General features: G+C 35.0%; 1 protein-coding gene across 3 annotated transcripts in view; it reads left to right on the top strand.

The window, feature by feature from the left end:
- Nucleotides 1–20,512, top strand: part of LOC141441991 (roundabout homolog 2-like) — a 58,453-nt gene that overhangs the window by 24,415 nt on the left and 13,526 nt on the right. For all 3 annotated transcript variants that reach the window (XM_074106909.1, XM_074106890.1, XM_074106899.1), the window contains one exon: nt 17,230–17,365. In XM_074106909.1, the coding sequence (XP_073963010.1) occupies nt 17,311–17,365 (55 nt within the window). In that variant the 5' untranslated portion in view covers nt 17,230–17,310. The remainder of the gene's footprint in view (nt 1–17,229; nt 17,366–20,512) is intronic.

Here is a 20,512-nt window from a genome sequence, read left to right on the forward strand (position 1 = left end):
TATATAGTATAAATATTACTAAGTTATCAATTTTATCTATCAACAGAAGGATAGTCGAGTAATTTATATAATGTTTTGAGACAAATACCTAAATTGTTCTATTCTTTTAAAAAACCTTGACACAATAATCATAAAAAAAAATTGTCAGTGTTTTTTTATTACCTACGCATTATTTTGTACACTTACGAAATTACACACATAGGTTAAATGATAATTTCAATGTCATTCTTTTGAAAGAAATCAATAATACCCCACATTAATAGGGAAACAGATTGAGGCCAAATATATCAATTTTGTCAAGGAGGAAAAACATGAAGTCATTTTAAGGAATCAATCGTATTCTTTCAGAACACATTAATAGGCTCACAATAAATCAGTGGACTCTTATATGATTACAAAACTCAATATCTTTTATGGCATCGTGCAATGTCACGGAAAAGGCAATGAGGTGTGCGCGCAGCTGCCGCGAGACCCGATAATGACACTGGTGCATTATATTGTATTAGCTTTTTTGGCGTTGGTTGCGTAAAGCCATGTATCCTTATACCTTTTATGGTGTTGGATAACCTAATCAAGATGATTTTGTAAAGGGCGCAGGAGCTACTTTAGAAGGTACCTTCTTCTTTGTAATTTGTTAAAACAAATCGGATCGGGTTTCATAGCTAGGAAGCTAAGAAACGGGTAAATGGCTTTTAATGGAGGGACCAATTACACCAGCTTATTATTATTAAGTACCTAACTAAAAATGAGCCGGACTTCTATTGCGGTAAGCTTTTTGGTGCTGCTATCTCTTATTACGAAGTCGAGTCCATGGTAAGTACTTGGCTTCTACCGCTGATCGTTGATACAAATATTGGAGACTTATTTTGTACCGGTTATTATGTCAACATTATTTTCTTAATTTTCGTACTGTCCCTAATTGAACACGTCAAATATTTTTAAAGAATTATCTTATGTTGATACTTTCCGTCTCTTTTTTAACCAACACTGTTATCCATACGTGTTCTCTCTTCAACTTTCCCACACGTTCATTCATACGCATCTGGAGACGCACACGTCTATGGGCATCCCTCCGGGAATAGAACAGTAAGTTGAGTATATAAATTAGCTGTCAGAGCGCTAATCGCTCCGACAGGCCGCGATGAAACTTTAGAGTCCATCAGCGGTCGTGTGTGCCGCCGAAAATAGCACAATAACGTCGGTTATTTATTCTGTTATCCTTTTAGCAAAAGCCCCTGAGAGCTCGTTACTTTTAATGAACCGTGCATTTGCTAAACCTTCTAGGATTTTGTTCGTTCGACTATTTGTAGCTTTATATTGGCTATTTACCCAACGCTTACTTAATTGGATAATACGAGTATTTCCGTCATCACGTTCTCGTCTTTGTAAATGAATTTGTTCCTACGCGGACATGGTGGTATTGTTTTATATTGAAAAAAATTAAAATTGAAAAATACGCAGCGCAAAAATTCATTCAACGCTCGCGTGGAGCTGATCTCGACCGAAAAACCCGCTCGGATGTAAAATCCGCGGCTCCGATCTTTTATATAACGCAATTAATACCGCACGAAAAGTCAGCGGAAAGTTCACGCAAATTACGATGTCCCCTCGCTCCAGATTCACACGGTTCGTAGAAAAATGGCTTCTGCTCACAATAGGGCACAATTACGTTCGGGATCGTAATGAGAGCGCCAATGAGATAGCAATAAAATTTCGCAACACAATAAGGCCATAATTAGAATTAACTGTCTCATTCCCGCCCACATCCGACGTCCGTAGCTATTTGGCCCATTGATGTTCGTCAGTTCCCTTCGAGCCGTCTCCCCGCAATTCTTGCTTCTGTTGATGCGCAAATTATACTCTGCCACATCTTTAATGGTAACTTATAGTCTTTTCATTGGATTTATTCCTCGTTTGTGTATCTTCACCCGTTTAAAGATTATCTGTTTGCCTTATCGTTGGGGGATAATACCAATTGATTTCAATTGAGTAAAGTATTTAAACGAAACGAAACCAAGAAAGACTCAAATCAAATAATGACTTCGTTCGGAACTTATTTATTTAATTCCGATATTCAAAGTCGAACTGGAGACGAATAATATTTTTAATTAACGTAATTTCGGGTTAATTTGAAAAGTTCTCACAGATATTGTCTTTGAAAAAGTTTCTAGATGATAATTTAATTTATTCATTAAGTTACGGGTGAAATTTGCGGCTTTACCTCTTTTGTTCGAGTACTTAGCTTTCTACAAAGAAAATGCTATACTAAGGCGTCATTAGTAGTTACGTACCTACAATAACAACCGAGTATTCACGTCTCAAGTACCACCACAAGAGCCTCGAGAATGGAGTGAAGCTAATATTTGTATAGCGCGATACTTTATTACATCTTTGTTAAACATGTGTTGTTTCAACTGAAAGGGACCTTTATGAACTGTAGTTTTCGAGTTTTTGTTTACACAATTAAAGCGATAGTTTCCTCGAGTTGTTTTTGAAATTCACGAATGCGGTCTGTTCTTTATTTAGAGGATTTTAGGAGATGAGGGAACAGCGTTCGTATTGTGTCGGGCGCTCGTGAACAATAAGCTATTGTTCAACAAGCTTATAAAATGAGTTTGTATTTGATACAAGGATTGCGTCTCGAACAATTTAGGATATTTTGATAGATTATTATAACAATGCTTTTATTATTACGTTAATTTAATACAGTTAAGACTCTACTTTACGTTATAATTAAGCATATAAATTTAAATTTTTAGATGATTTACTTTTAATTACATGAAACATAATTAATATTGAAAGCTCATTAAATTGTGATTCGCGGTCTACATCCTACTGAAAATATTATGTATATTATCCAAAATCTATCTAAATTTCATAAATTAAATGTTCAGATAAAGTAGGTATCTCTATTATATTACCGTTGCAGAAATTATGACTTTGTCTTGTGTTGTATGATAAAGACCTATGAAAATTATTTTAGAAATCATACTTCTTACTAACTAACTCCATCAAAAACTTCTAATTTGTTAACTTCTCATTTGTAAATTGGAAACTATTAACCAGTTTTATTCAGGTGCACTATAAATAATCATCAACGACAACTAAATTTAAACCATGATCATAGCCCATGGCGTTCAATCAGTTCCGGGAAAGAAACAGAAACGCAAATCTTCTTATAATTAGCTTCAATATACTAGGGAACGTCGTTTATAATACAAATACGAGTATACTTGGTTTGAATAGGTATTTAACTAAATGTAAACAAAACAACGTCAATTGGTTTCTTAAATATTGAAATTCCCCCATCATACTATCTAAACAATAACATTTCTGTATTGGAATACACTAGTCTAGTTTGTATTACAATGATAGATAAGTAATAAAATGTTTAAAATCCTTGAATGTACCAAATTTGGCAGCTGAAGTTTGTTAACATTTAGTTAAATTACTATCCAAACCAAGTATAAATTGAAATATCTAAATGCCCATGCCCAGCCTACACTGTGCAAGTAGCATAAAGATAATAAAAGAGCTTGAGATAGCGTAGAGTTCATTGCGGAGCCGCGAGATTTACGTTTTTTAAGTAATAGTTTGAGTGCCGCAATGTAATAATTAATATGCTCTGCATCGTGTAAATGAAGCTTACGCTTAATTAATAAAGCATTGTGAAATCATATGGGATTTGATTACGTTTCCGTGTTCGCTTGCAGCGCTGTCGTATTTGTACGAGATGGTCGTTGATATTGTTAGTTTGAACAGACTGTTTGTTTAATACCTACGGCATTTTTGACAACTGTTGAATTTACCATATCACAGGATATGGTACAGATATTATTATAAAAACTATAGAAAAACAGACAATGTTTAGCGAAAACAAAAATTAATTGGCTTAAAAATTGGATGTATAACGATTTTTTTTTAATATAATATCTGTCTCTTTCTAAAACGTTTTTCTCTATGAAGCAAGTATGGCGCTACTTTCTCTGTCTAATCTTGAATTTCAAACCTTAATAACTCTTGATATATTTAAAGATAGCTTAAAATTTGTGTTTCTGTTCGATAACATGCATTGTGAAGCTTTAATTTATAAAATGAATAAAAAATAGTCAAATACCTTATTCACGCATTAAAATAAATTAAAACGCACTATTGCTTAAAAAAATATTACTATCTATAACATAAGCATCTTTTTTTTGCGTAAAAGAACAATGATCCGATTTTGGTAGTAAAGTGAAAAAAAAATACAAATCTTAAAATAAGTTATCAGTAAGTAATTAAGAACTCTTATAGGTTAATAATTTTATGTTTTATTAATCATCATGTCTGTTATCAAATATTTTGCTGCTATCACAAAGTACAATTGAATGAATAATTACATATTAATAAATAAATAAATATTAATAATTTCATACACGTTCACTATGTATTTAAAACTACACTTCGGAATGAAGAAGAGTATAATTTTAGGATTAAAATTGCAATTGCATTGATTAAATTATTAATTAGTTTATTTTTTTATGTGAGTGTGTTAAATAACAATATATCTATATTTTAATTAATTTTTACCAATACTCGATTACAAACAGAACTTACGTATATAGCTATTTAATGGTCTTTATTATTTTTTGATATAATAAGTATTATTTATAATAAAAAGAAAATAGATCCTGTGTTATGTATGGCACAGCCAAGCATCATGCACTGTCAAGTTAATTCAACGATCTCAAATCATCTTTATTTTGCATTGATTTATTTCATAACGAGAAATCTGACAAGAACAGGGAAATAATCTTACACATCAGCGATAAATCTTGAGTAAATCCATCAAATATTTAACTGTCGGTATCAGCCTATCTTATGTTAATACAGCAATAAATATTGTATTTTTTAGCTAAATTATTACCGAAACAGAACGCTGGTGGAAAGCTATCAATCAAACCCCTGATATTCAATCTGTACACTTTAGACCCTTCAATTAAGCATAATTTAAGATAAGCCTTAATTTTTACGTCTCGGGTGGCCCAAAGAAAGTGTAAGCCGGTCATTAGCCACTTTTTTAATCGATTTTTATATCTTTTGTCTTAAACCTTAAACCACGTCATATTTCTCCGGCGTTATCCATAATACATGAGATACGGTGTTCTTCAAAGCAATTACGAGTAATAAATTACAAGCTAGGGCAAGCTAGCGCCTATATTTATATTGTTTCGTGTTGCAACGGAGTGTTGCTATATTTATAAATTACTATAACATGATCTAAAACCGGGTTCGTGAGAATAAAAATGCTGATGAAGTGACACTTTTTATGAGCGGTACTCTAGCGGCGTTGAAAACACTCTGTCCCAGTGACTGGTGTTATCTTCGAGAATAAATGACCAATTAAACAATCTAATTCATTTCGGTGGGTCCCGGTCCTTGACAGGGTGGAAACATAAATCAACAAGCCGTCGAGTGGCGATAAACATTTTGTGACTTCAAACTCAGGTGATAAAAAATGCCCTCTTTTTTTAGAAACTGCACCCGCTGTCCGAAGGGTTGACATTTTTTAACCCCAAATGACTCTTAATTGTCGCAAGGCTACCCTTAAACGTCAATTCAATCTTTATAATAAAAAATGAACCCGTACCTTTAACGAACCGAAAAAATCCAGGAAGCCATAAAAACAAATGTAGGTAGCCGTAATTGACTATAATGTGCACGCGTTGGCAGCAAAAATTCTTTATCGATTTCCGAACTTGGCTTACCACTTAAGTAAATATTATTCTAAGCTGCGTGCCTACACTTTAAGTGCCAGTTAATGGGGTAAGCTGAAGGTACACTTGTATTATTAAAGTGGCAGAATGCAACCTCAATGCGGATAAGAGAGTCAATATTTTGATAGCGCGCGTGGTGATGGTAGAAACATGTGGTCAAACATTGTGCAACGTGCCCGGGTGTTTAATTTTCGTGGTGCAGCTAACGGCGAGCTTCGGCAAAACACGCGCCCGCGCATCGGCCACGCTTGAGATCCAACGGCCCTAAAATAACCGTCTGGGATGAATCAACCACTAACTGGCAACTTCAAAGTCAATACTTTCGCGGAAGTTGACTTTATTTCACTTTTTACTACCGAGATTTTACACTGCAGGCTATAAAGCAGTAATCTATTACGTTACACAATCGAAACCTCGATTTGTAGCTAAAAAATGGGTATACTTCTCGCAGAACCATATCGAAGTGCCATTAGATTGATTACACAGCGACCCATGAATAGCCATTTTTAATACACCAATTTGAAAGTTAAAGGAACATTTAATGGCTTGGAAAATTTGACACTTCGCCCACGGCGGGAGAGCCAAATTATTCACAGTTTTATTGAGGACCGGAAGATTTACGTCCACAGCTGCACAGACGGGAGACGTCGAGACGGGCCACAACAAAATATTCTTTACGATGCGTATTACTCCAAGTTTTGAGATAATGATGTTGAATATACATTTTAGTGGTGCAATGACTGCAGTGATTTTTTTCAATTAAACGCGTTACTTTCAATGACTCAACTTTCGCGAAAAAACTCGATAAATCGCATTCATTAACAGCTCTTTTGAAGTCTTAAAACTGTATTAAGGAATGCAAACATGTGTGGACACTTTGTCGCGTATTATTTACGATGTTGTTGAAATGTCGTCATGTTCTTGGCATGCTTTACAGCTTTCTATTTGAGATACTTATCTCACATCTCACTTTGTGTAAAATTATACGTAATTATTTTAATTAGCCGTTAAAAATAGCTGTAACATTTAATGCTAAAAAAAAAACTGAAAGAGATCTTCCGAAAAGATCGAAACTCCCTCTAACTCCGTCCCAGGCATAATCATGAGTTAAACCTTTTAATTTAGTACTTTAATACTCTTACTGATAAGTAATAACCTAATCACAACGACCACTCATTCTACCGTTTCTTTACTAACCCAAAACCGTTGCTGAAGTACTTTCGGTTCGTATTTCTCCACGTAACTCAACTGTGTTATGTTCACAAGAAACCGTACAATGGAACTGCCTCAGACAATGGAGTCTTAAATTTTCAAGCTTAGTATGTTTTTTCAAATATCCAGGTTATTTATTGACCATTGAACCGTTGGATGATTTAGTGTTCTTAGTGTGAGTTGGTTGCAAATAACGATTACTAATGTCAAACCAGCTGTTAAATATCCAGATAAATTAATTGCTGCAACCAAAAGTTTTGACGGCTGCCAAAATGAGGTTTGACGGCCGGTTCATCATTGGTTATTTCCTGGGTGCAACTCACTTTTTTACCGACTTTAAAAAAGCAAGTGCAACGTAGGACATCCAACAACAAAACGGACAGATGACTTGATAAAAGCTGCGAGCACACTGTGAATGTAGGGTTACTTCGAACCGAAGCAACTGGAGGTCTATGGGGGATGCCTATGTTCAACAGTGGACGTCCTACAGCTGAGATGATAATGATGATAATGAAACACAAAAAAAACATACGCGCATTAATAGCAGTAGGTAATTCAAATCGATTAGATTAGAAAAATTGGAACAAAGTACATCAAACAAACAAAACAATCAATTACTTCTAATAATCATACCACTAATTAACTTTATTGTTACTTGGCCACAGTTATCCATTATTCCTAATGATGGCTTAAACAAAAGATAACACCCAATAAATAGTCCATGGGTTATCTATCCTTGAATAGCTGAAACTTTTATCTCACCCTAACAATGAACTTTAGTTCTATTCCATGTCACCTTATTGGAATGTTAATGCAGGGGCAGATCGGAATTAGATATGTTTAACAAACTAAGCTAGTGTGGTGAGAAACAGTTGCTTCTTGTGTAATAGATAAGTCACATATTGATGTTATCCTTATCAAAGCATAAACTTGATCAGGAACGGAGTCTTCTTATTCATAGAATAAATTTGTGATGATGTAACTTTTAAATGTGTTCAGTACCTATTAGATGCTTGGTACAATACCTATTAGTTATAAGAGGCAGCTATTAAAAAAGGGTGATCTCAATGTGTTATATTTATTATGTTCATGAAAATGAATAAAAGACACATCAACTTCCACTGAGTATGATTTACTTTCCACTGTATTTTATTCCGATGCTGATTAAAAAACCGTTAGTTTTACTTTTTTGTGCTTGGAGGTGTAAAGTGGCAACAGGATCTCAGTAAAGAAACAACATAGCCCCGTCTAGTTTGGGTTCATTTGACTTTACAAATACTCTGGCTCTGGATAATGTCCAAGGTAATGATGATGGAGCCGGAAGGTGAGCGCAGGATCTCAGTAACAAAATGACAACTATACCTTATTATTATACAAATCCCACTTCACTGACAACTCGCAGTTTCAGTAAAATAATTGTTTAATTTAGTACAGTATTTACCTGTTACGCATAATCATACAATGATTTCACGCCCCTCTGATACTCGTGCCGATAATAAACAGTCCATATTTCTATTTACCTATTTCATAACGTCTTCTTGGAGCTTCAAAGTTGGACGCATGCATGATTTATATGTGCATACGTTAATGTTGTTTCAAAGGCCGGCGGCAGCCGAAACTTGGCCGTACTCAAACGCTGTAGCCTTTATAAACAAATACAGGGTATTGAGCGATAATAATATGAAAATGGCCCCTGTGTTTTGATCAGTTGGATTATTTTATCGATTGTTACAGTTTTCTTAACCCGAATAGGTTTGAACATGTAAAATGTTATTATAATTGTCTGTATTAAAGACTGGGGTAACGGACAAAAGGACGTCCAAGAAATGCGATGTTATTCACGACTCGTTAAAGTATTTTGTAATAAAACACTTTGCTAAATTTTTCTAGCCAGCCCTTCTACCTATAACGTATGTATAATATTCACTTTATCTTATAAACCTTTTACGTAAAATTCACGAGTTACATATCGTCACTACTTTGAAAAAATCTCGTATCTAAAATCAATAATATCGCTCACTGAATGCAAAAGGGCCACAAACGAGAAACAGCATTTTTAACAGGAAAGCCAAAACAAAATTTAAAACCTGTTTTTTTCAAATATTTAAATTTTTTATGCTTATTATTGTTATGTTAATATATCATTGTGTTCGTTATTTTTTACTCTATCTTATAAAAAAAACCAGTTGTAATAGCTGTCACGCACGCAGAGTAAACAACATAAACGTCCCTTTTGCAATCAACATTTTTAAAATGTTATAAAAATTATTTCAAAATAAAACTCATTTAATAGAAAACACGCTTTATTTATTGTTTCTTTATTTAAAGTAATCAAAAAAGTGTAGGTAAACTTAGAGGAACTGTGATCATACATGCAAATAGCAAATAACAAAATAAAAAAATTAACAAAATAAATCAAAACTCACGTTCTTATAAACTACTAGCTGTTGCCCGCGGCTTCGCCCCGTTGTATTTTTTTCTGTATTTTCTTCATAAAAACCAATCTCCTGGCAGTAACGAACACAACAATAAAAAAATTAGCGAAATCGGACCAGTCGTTACCGAGTTTTGCGCTTAGCAACACATTTTACGATTCATTTTTATTTATATAGATAGATAGATTAAATTTGGGTGAAACATGTCATCAATATTCAGTCCCATCGAATACTACATGGGTATTATTTTGCCATACATTAATCACATTTAAATAGTATTAAAAATCACTTAACACAAAAACAAAAACTCAAAAGTATTCAAAAACTTAAATTAATGTTTTTTTTCTAAATAGGATAATATGAAATTCTTATGGCGAAGTAGTACTACATATAAACAGTTTACTTATTCTATTTAAAAAAGAAACAGCCAGACATTTAACAAATTGGCATGCGTAAACTCATGAACTGCAAAGAACTGCTTCGACGATGCAGTGTTATTTTTTTCGGGATAAACAGCTGCTGAGGTTCCACGCTAGGTGGTTGACTGTCAATGCTAGGCTGAGTCTCAATGCTGTGTAGCTGAGTCTCAATGCTCGGTGCTGAGTTCACAATGCCCGGTGGCTGAGTCTCTATGATCAATGGCTGAAAGTCATGTCGGCTGGTTGAATATCAGGATTGAACAAAAGCGTATTACGTTGCGTACCCAAATCGATTGATTCTGCCCAAGGTCCAGGATGATCCAGGTTCAGGTGAAACAGAAAGTTGGTTGGTACGGTAATACGTTTTGACTGTACGTCTTCCTCTGTATCTGGCTGATAATTTGGATCCCGGACACTATCGTCAGAAGAAAAATCGGATGAGCTACTTGATATTGTAGAATCGCTAGTCACTGTCAGAGTCGGTATCAACAGTACTCAGCTGATGAGTCGCTGGACAACTATTTTGACTGCTTTTTTTGAAGTCCTGTGTCGGTTTGTATGAATATAGTTTGTAAGTAGACTCACGGACCATAACCCGTACACAAGCACACACACGCAAGCCGAAATACACATACGCATACACCCAAGAGATTTAATGTGGTTGGTGGTGAACCCATCTGCTCTAGGTGGCCTCATCTTTTAATATTAGGGCTCCTCTGTATATTTTCCTTCACCTAAAAGCGTGATAAGCCAAATACGTCAATTTTGTTTTAAAATATTTGAACATTCGTAACAATAATTTTCCTACAAAACGCACGCAATACTAAAACTGCGTTTAGATTGAAATAAATTTTGGATAACATAGTATATAGTTTCTTAACAAAACGGACACATTTCTTATATGGCACTGGTTTATGTAATATTTCAATGCAAATAAGACGTGTTTTTAAAAATGGCTCTGTTGTATTACAATTATAACCATACTCACTTGATTTTGGAATGCAAAATGGACGCATTCGATATATGGCACTTTTACACAGAACAGTGAACTCGTTATGCGGCATTTTTTTGGAATGTGGCCGTTTTATACGAAACTCACGTGCGTTCGCTCGAGTTCTGGGTCGCAACTGACAAAATGGCGGCTTTGCACTGAAGTTACCTTGCAAACCCGCCAAATGCAAAAAAGGCGGTTGAACGATTCGACAATAAATGACGCAAAAATTATGGGTGTCTTCAATTTAGTATAAAGTTATGGTCAATTAGACCACGATTTTGCAATAAAATAATTTTCCAATTTTTTTTGATTTGTGACCCTGTTGCATTCAATGAGCGATATGTCAACAAAATTGAACCTTGACGCAATGTTCATAAAGTTCACTCAGAAGATTATCTATTTCGAGGTACGAGATTTTTTAAAGTAGTGAAGATATGTACAAAGTTGTGGGCGAATTGTCCGTCAGTGACATTGCAACACTTATTTAAACTGTTTTAGATGAAAGTTGGTATGAATGTAGCTTGAGACTGAAAATAACATAATATCATCGTTAAATCAGCCGTAGGACGTCCACCGTTGGCCATAGACCTCCCTATAGACCTCCAGTGGCTTCGGTTGGAAGCGGCCTGCATCCACCATGAACCCGCTGCTTTAACCAAATCATCCGTTCATATCGTTGGCGGATAAAACACATACAAGGACATAATATACTTGCTAGTATTTTATACGTGTAAAACTTCATATACCTTTTCGGGTTCCTTGTAGCGATGTGTTTACGTTTATTACCTCGATGCAGTCCACGCGAACATCTTTATTGTTGTATAAATCTGGGGTGTTAACGCGGCGCCCTTTGCACGTTAAGTTTATCTCACCAGTTTTTATATTGCAACTTTTTTGCACCGATAAGCGGGGATTATTCACGTTTTGAGCCTTTTTGCTAGTTGTATTTTAGTCTGGACCACGAACGAATCAAATTATCCTTTACAAAACTAGAAATATTCGTTATTAATGAATAGTATTTATACATAATAGGAGTTTTTAAAGTTGAGGACCCACTGTGATTAAACCACGAGGTTTTGTAGGTTAGGTAAGGTACGAGACTTTAAGAAAAGAACTAATGGTGTAATTATTGTTAGCGATGCTTTTTATAGGTACGAGTAAAAATACTGAAATTAACCAAATAATAAAATAAACACATCTACCTACCTATAATAAACACCAAGTGCCTGGAAGTCGAATAAGTACGTTGGTAAATATCGGGATTCATTATGACTGAAAACTTTATGTTATGACTTTAAAAGGGCGTGCTAAAATATGAAATTAGAATCAAATGACTTTAATTCCACTTTCAATTTATCAGTCCTCTAATCTATGTTCATTTATAACGAGCTTACAGAGTTAGAACAAAAGCCGAGCTTATAAACGTCTCAATATTAAATTACCAAATCCTCTAAACGGCGTCATTCACAAACTTCCAAAATTCACAATGAACAATAATCTCCTGGTTGCTTTGTGAGGCCGCTTCCGCCGATCACAATAGGTGCATGTAAACTTCGTGAAATGGGTAAAAATAATCCTCTACCCAGTTCCAATACATCACGCGAACTGACAGTTGAGACCGCACGAACAAAAATATACTATTGTCAGTGAAAAGTCACGCTTTGTACCAAACTTTCGTAAAAACTTGTGCAATTTTGGCAATACACGCACCAGCAAGCAGTCGACAAAAAGTTTGCACGACTCGCCCAAATCCCCCATTGTTGAAGATTGACAAAGACGTTTCACACGTTTATATTTTCATTTAATTTTAAACGACACTTTCGATCCATTTGTTCATTTGTTTTTAGGTAAATCAACGTCAACGACGATTGATGTCAGCAGCAATTAAAAATTAAGCTTCGGCTGTCGACAAATAAGCTTTGGAGTTCTTTAAATAAGATCACCGAAACATTCACATCTTTGGCGTCGCAACTCACAATTAATCAATTTCGAAAGTGGAGCGCCGTTCATATTTTACGAGATTCGAACAATCAATCGCGCTTTGTGTGGGTCTAACACGTCGGCATTTGGCTCTTGACTGCACCGTAAATATGGTAGCCCTAGTCAAAACAAACATTATTCAGAAAACATGTTTTCATTTATTTTTATAATAACACCCACGCTTGAAAATGTAGCCGTGTGTGAGTTTAACGGACCGCGTAGGTTACCGTGTGAATATTTTTATAATTCTCGACTACCTTACAAAGCCCAGTAGTAGCCGGTGACAGTAAACATTACCACATAATGCAGGCAAATTTTATTCCGAGTTTCCAGGTAATCTTCGCGCTAAATCATAAAATTGACTGATACCAACATGGTAAGCGGGCCACAGACTAAACAGACCAAGGAATAATATTAACCAGTTCTGTATACAATCTTCAAACGTTAATAAAGTATGTTGACGTAGCAATATGTGAAAAATAAACATTATGGAGCCCAACGCTTAGTGCGTTTGCTAAACTTATCTCTCGCCGCACCTTGGAAGTTAAAAGTCAACAGTCATTATTATGTGTCGGAGTGTCGCTGAATTACAACAACTTGTGGTCGTAAGTCGTATGTAAACAAGAGCGCTTTTGGTAAATAAAGAGAAAGTGATTTCCTTATATGGTTATTTATGGTACTGTTCATTAATTCCTGTCAGAGCCTACATGCATGCCGGAAGGTTGAGTGCATTAAAAAAGTCTGCTCCAATTTGGCCGTCCGGTTCAATTACGGTTCCCTTTGTAACCTGCAGCCGTTTCTGCAGCACTCTGCAGCTTATGTATCGAACAACCATTGTTTATACGAAACTATAATTTCGGTTGTGACCGGCGCCCTGTCATCGTACAAGTGGCAATAAATTATAAACTTAACCGCGTTTGTTTTCGTTCACCCTTTGTTTGGACCACATGCTCGTGAGAAACACTGCATCTCAAGTTGGATAGGTTAGTAATGCAAGCGCCAAGAGCTTTGTAAACAAATTTTACTACGTGACTTGAGACTGTTAAGTGCCCAATTAACTTCATCTTGATTGATAAGTGAAAAAAGTGGAAGTTTCATTCTTAGCCACGTTAATTACATTTTTAAGTCCATTTTGTAGTCACATAAGCTTTAATTCGGCATCATTTTGAGCTATAGAAATTAACTTCAGTTATGATGAATAATTATCGACATTTGGATTCGCGTTAATTGTTCATTAGCATTATCCAAAACGAGCTATTAGTGAAAATTAAACTGAGATTGGAATTGTAACTAATTTAGCCCCACTGTTACGACTGCTGCAGCATACTACAATGAGAATTACAGTTGAACTAGCTAATGAAAATCTAACTACTGTTAAATCTGGCCAATTTGTTACTTACTTTATTTTATTATAAACTCTTGCTTATTGAACATTATGACAGGTATAATATAACAATGAAACCAAAATAGTTTAAAAGGATTGATTGAAAGAGAAAAACGTCATTCGTTAGATTTACTTAACTATTTCGAACATACAATACCACGTCATTCATTTGTAATGTTTGTCCAAAATAAATTAATTCATTTTACGGTGGCAATAGTCTCTTCCTGCGATTGCACGTTCATTGATTAAAAAATCGTTTAAAATTAAATAAACGTTCAGTTTGTTCAAATTCTACGCATTATGATTTTTACAAGATGTTTCTTATTTTATAAACAAGGTAGTTACTAACTATTATTGCAATCTATAAATTAATTATATACATAATAGATTAAATAAACAGTACACCTCATCCGTCCACTGCTTCTTTTATGTATGCATTCTGTCGCAACTTACTTAAGACTTTTTATTTTACGATTTCCTTTTGCGACACAGTATTGTAATAACATTAACATCCGTTATCACTATAGCATAGCATATTTTATTGGTCTGTCGTCTGTTATGTATCTGGTATGGCGCCCAAAGATAATCTAATCTTACGCTGTTTTTTACGCAATTTTTATTACTAAAGCTATAGAATCGTGATAAAAATATTGGCATCTGGAGCAGAATAAACATAAAAGGATTATAAATCAAACGTGTAAAAATTATTCAATGTTGTAATTTTTTATACCGATATTGTATACTTTAAACTTGGATTACTATGGAGATAAGGATTAAAATCAGTCATAATAATTTAAAGATATAATTTCTTTAGTTAAATTAAACAAGAGCTTATGCATCCCTCTTATTACTACCCGCAGATTTAAATGTTATGCGTTCGAGAGAGATGAATTCAATACTTACTTAAAGTATTTTTGGTGACGTTTGAGTTCAAAATGCCGTAACAAAAATTCAAGTCACGTGTACGCTTTTCATTTTAACTGGAGTATTGTTTTCAATTAAACGTATCGATGGTTATTGGATAAAGTGGAGAATTGTCAATCTTCATTGGTGCTTCCTTGTCAATTCATAATTATTATACAGGACGTCCATATCTAAACATATTTGAGCGTTCTACTCTTATCTTTGTGAAGTTTATACTTATTTAGCTTTACTTTATTATTTTTGGTTCCGTTTAGGTATTACCGTTTATGTAGGTATTAGGGTAAACGAGATCGAGAGCTTGGAGTTTTTTTTGACAAGTAAAAACCATAATAATATAAAATCAAATGTCTCGCTTATACCACAATCAATCAGATTTAAAAACACTCTTTCGTAAGACAACTTCAAGAGTTTCAAATCTTGATTTGACAGATGTTTACGGTCGCCTTAATAAATCAAATAAATATGCTGAAGTTGTTTACATTAATGTTGAAGTTCGGGAAGCGTCGACGGGTTCTGCTATTTGTTAATATAATTTCATTATAAAGGTCCAGCGGGAATCCATAAATAGATGAGATGGTATGCAATACCAAAACCCTTGCCACGAATGGCCATAGGATTACTTTGCAAAAATTATGAGTAACGGTAGGTACCGTTACTATAACAACAATAGCAATAGGTATTGCTTAATATTTATTTTGGCTGTGCAAATTATTTCATATACGTTCTTAAAAGTAATTTGTTTATTTAGTAACATTATTTTCCTATATAGATCACGTAGTGAAAGACCTCTTTGTCGTCCGAAATAAAAATCTTTGTTAGGTATTATTAATAAAGAAAACATGGCAAGTGTTAGTCGCGATTCACTATTTCAAAAAATAAATTTAATACTCTTACAATATGTAGTGATTTACGGAGGAGCTTAGGACTAATATACCACGCACACTCTTACACACCTTTTTTTACACAAAAATAGGCTTGGGTTTGACCACAATCACGCCTGATAGCGAAGATGTGGACTAAGTTGGGACACACTAATTGCCGGATAAATAGTGATTAAATTGTTGTCCGAACCAATAAAGTAGGTATGACGAATTTTAATAGCCATACTTAATACTCGTAACAAACATTCACAGCAACAGTAAAGTTTTGACACTTCAGTCATTTGTTCTGATTATGTTAATATTTGCTTGTGCTATAGCTATGAAATCCTGACATTCGAAGCCGTGGTGGTCTAGTGGTTTGACCTATCGCCTCTCAAGCAGAGGGTCGTGGGTTCGAACCCCGGCTCGCACCTCTGAGTTTTTCGAAATTCATGTGCGGAATTACATTTGAAATTTACCACGAGCTTTGCGGTGAAGGAAAACATCGTGAGGAAACCTGCACAAACATGCGAAGCGATTCAATGGTGCGTGCGAAGCTCCCAATCCACACTGGGCCCACGTGGGAACTATGGCCCAAGCCCTCTTGTTCTGAGAGGAGGCCTGTGCCCAGCAGTGGGACTTTTATAGGCTGGGATGATAGCTATGAAATCCTGACATTACAAACCGCTAAGCTGTTAACATGAATGCTGACATATTTTTTTCCTGTGAACGAAGCAAATATGTCTTATCTATGAAACCTGTTATTTATTTAATCAGACCGTAGACGCCAGTTGTTCAAGGATTACCTGTGTTTTGGCTTCTAGTCTTGTGAATGATTTTTCAAGTTATTATTCGTATCTGTAAACCTTTAATCATAGAATAACCAAATTTCACTTTTATTTTTATTGATAATAATATATATTTGTATGTATTATATACTAAAATATACTTAATTAAACTAAAAGTACCTAACTATTATTTTTATTCTAACATAACCCGTTTATAAAATAAGTTTGAAAACTTTCCCCTGTAAAGATTAGAGAGTAAGTTTCATTTTGTATCAAATCATTGTATAAAGGCAAAGGGCTCTATGAAATTCAATGTAAGTAAACTGAAAACTGGGTTGATTCAGAGGGTTAACCAATAAATTTGATGAATTAGTCTTTCCACGGTAAATTCAATTGAATGAACTACTTCTCCTTTCCTGAATAAACATTGCTCTGGTTAAAAACGGTACGTGCAACTTCTTTCTTCTTTCTTTTCAGATGGTAGAGACGAGAGAGAATGAAGCGAGCTCTCCAGGAGCACCTCATGTCACTCTGAGGATGTGGCAGTAGACCGGCAGAATGAATACCCTGGCCATAGTGACGTCCCTTTTGGGAGCCATTTGTTTCTATTCAGGTGAGAATTGATTAGATTTAGTCTTTTTTTATTACAAATGCTTACGTATTTCGTAAAGTCGTGTATCAATCCCAGATTGCCAAGTCTTTAAATTTAAGTGGTTTTATTTATTAGGAGCGCCATGAGTCGCTCGAGTTCACGTTTTTGGACGGATCCTGGCTGTTGGACTTTTTTTAGTATGATAGGAAGCAAACGAGCAGGCGGGTCACCTGATGGGAAACAATCACAGCCGCCCAAGGACATTTAAAATAAGCCAACAAATCTGATGCTGATATTGATTAAGATCTATACGAGTAGCTCTTAACTAAAAAAAATAACAATTTATTTGGTTGTTAATAATTTGACGCTAAATGTACACAGTAAGCACTGGTATTTATTTATGCACTGTTTACCAAACTCTCCGCAAACCTTAAATAATTAACAGCTATCAAATTAAACAATCATTAAATTAATTTTGTGGTTCACATTTTGATAATATGTTTTCAATCGTAATATTTAGGTACTTACTTAGCTTTATTGTTTGTACATTTAAAATTAAACTGCTATCTCTATAAGTTATAAATTTCTTAATTCAAATGAAAAATTTAACTCCTTTTATATTAATTATATTTAATTTATCCATATGAATTTAGATATTTAATGTACTTCCACATTCATACGTAATAATAAACAATAAAACACTTATAATCACATTTAATTTAAGATAGTTTTAGATATATTCATCAGTCTACGCTCACTTTTTGTTTTTATCACAGAGGTGTTACGTTAAACTTGGACTTCTAGGTACGCCTTCATAATGTTTGGGCTGGCATTCTATTTTTAGCATCATTTCCTCATTTATGCATCAAAAGTGTATTGAATAAAAAAAAAGAAAATTACCATAGAACTGGGAAAACTGTAACAATACTGTTTGCAGGTGGTAGGAACTTGTGCAAGGTCCACCCGGATTGCTACACCACTATCTTGGTCGCTAATCCTGCCGTAAAGCAGCAGTGCTTGCACTGTTGTGTTTGCACTGGCACTTGAGGTATCCCATCTTAGGCCTCTAGGTTGGCAACGCATCTGCAATACCCCTGGTGTTGCAGATGTTTATAGGCGGTGGTGATCTCTTGCCATCAGGAGACCCACTTGCTCGTTTGCCATCCAGTCAAATTAAAGAAAAATAGCGAAGCTGCGGGTGCAAGCTAGAGTCTAGTTCTAAAATTAGATTAGATAAAAATGTTCTTTAGACTTTAACTACCAGAATTCAACTTTTAAGTATAATACGAGTACACGCATGATCGTGTTAAATTTGTCTGTTTTCTAGTATGTTTAAGTTTTATCTAGTTTAAACGACTTTGAGTGACAAATCAGTAGTTGTGACAGGGTTCACCGGTGCTAATAGCTTGGCATGCACCCTCTCTAGGGGCGGATCCCCTTCGCCTATTTGATATTTAGTGCCTTGCCGTACCATCTTAGATTTGTGGTGCTCTGCAAGCCAGAAATAACCACGTCAAAGTGCCTGGTTGTTTGATTGGTTGGGAGGAAATTGTGTAGGTACAGATTTGATACGAAAATCAGAAATGAACTAAAATAATTTCTTTGTTCACCCGCGACCATAACCTAACCCGAACTGATCTAAGGTCGCGGGTGAGCAAAGAAATTCTTTTATTTCACTAATATTTACCTCCGCAAAGTAACGCCTGATTCAATAAATTATGAATATTATATGTAGTAGGTAAATGCAATTTTTCTGTACCAAGCTTCTAAGGCACATGATAAATAATAATATAGATTTGTGTTTTTCTTTGATAATTTACTAAAAACTGACAGTTTGTAAAAAAAAGAATCCGAAATGTGAAGACTGAACAGAGAAAGACGAAACTGTGTAAAAGATCCAAATCCACATTAAATCTAAGTGGAAACTACCTACAGCCCAATCCATCTCGTTCTGAGAGGAGGCTTGTGCCGAACCTTGGGACATGATTGTATTGTATTGTACTTTTATCTAACATAAAACACATTCATAGGTAACAAGATAACTAGATGCACAAAGGCGAATTATCCCTTAAAGGGATCTCTTCCAGTTAAACAACCATATTTACAACCATGGGAAGTGACGAGACATTTGGACCTATACTGATCTAATGCACGTTGCCCTACGTATTTTTGAAACCACTTTAATAAAACATTTAAAAAACACCAAGCGTTCAAAATCATGTTTTACAAATTAAACGCCAAATAACGGCCCTCAGGGGACAAATAACAGGGAAGGAAAGCGTAACTTATTGACAGAGCTCATTAGGATAACAAAACACACATGCATAAATTTCGGTCCCGCATCTGTCCCTAACACGTTTCACAATCAACACCAGAAAGCCTACTAAAAAGCCGTGGATACACTCCAGCCACTCAATGATGTCTGTGATTGAATTATTTTAGTCTGTGTCCCGTTCAATGGAACGCATAAAAAACAGGCCATGCGCCCCGGGCGGCTATCAAAGCGTAAAGAAGTTAAGCTAATGTTAAACGACGCCTATCTTTTGTGACTAATGCGTGATGGATGCTGCGTAAAATGCGGTGAAAAAACGAATAATAAAAATAAACAGTCGCCCCGAGCTGCACAACAGTGCACGTCATTGTATCAAGTTGAAAAATGGTTTACAACGTAACAAAACTGTGACTCTTATGGACATTTACGCATGTGTGACGCTTAATAAAAGTCATTTATGGTGTTCATAAACAAGGTCCTTATTGTTGCGTCACTTTTATATAATAAGGGCTTATTTTGACTATATTCGTTTAATAAGAAGGTGCCGACTTCTAAATCATCAAAAGATACCGATCGCAATTCCTTGTTGATCCTAAATATAGATGTCAGTAACTCCACCAAAGTAATGTTATCGCAAAGGCCCATCGCCTAAAATCTTTTTGGGTGGACCTTCACAAAGCAGCTACGATCAGATAGCTTTCAGTTTGCTAACTATATACCTTTTATTTATTCAGTGGACCGACTTCCTGTTTGCTAATACGTCTTAATAATAAGAACGGTACAGGCGGAAAGGATTCGCGCTTCGATTATTGACGTCATGTTTGTCAATAAATGATAACGGAAATATTTTGCAAGGATTTTTTGCACCATTATTATCATGTTTTCTATTTCTATTA

This window comes from Choristoneura fumiferana, chromosome 2, assembly GCF_025370935.1.
Source record: "Choristoneura fumiferana chromosome 2, NRCan_CFum_1, whole genome shotgun sequence".
NCBI lineage: Eukaryota > Metazoa > Arthropoda > Insecta > Lepidoptera > Tortricidae > Choristoneura > Choristoneura fumiferana.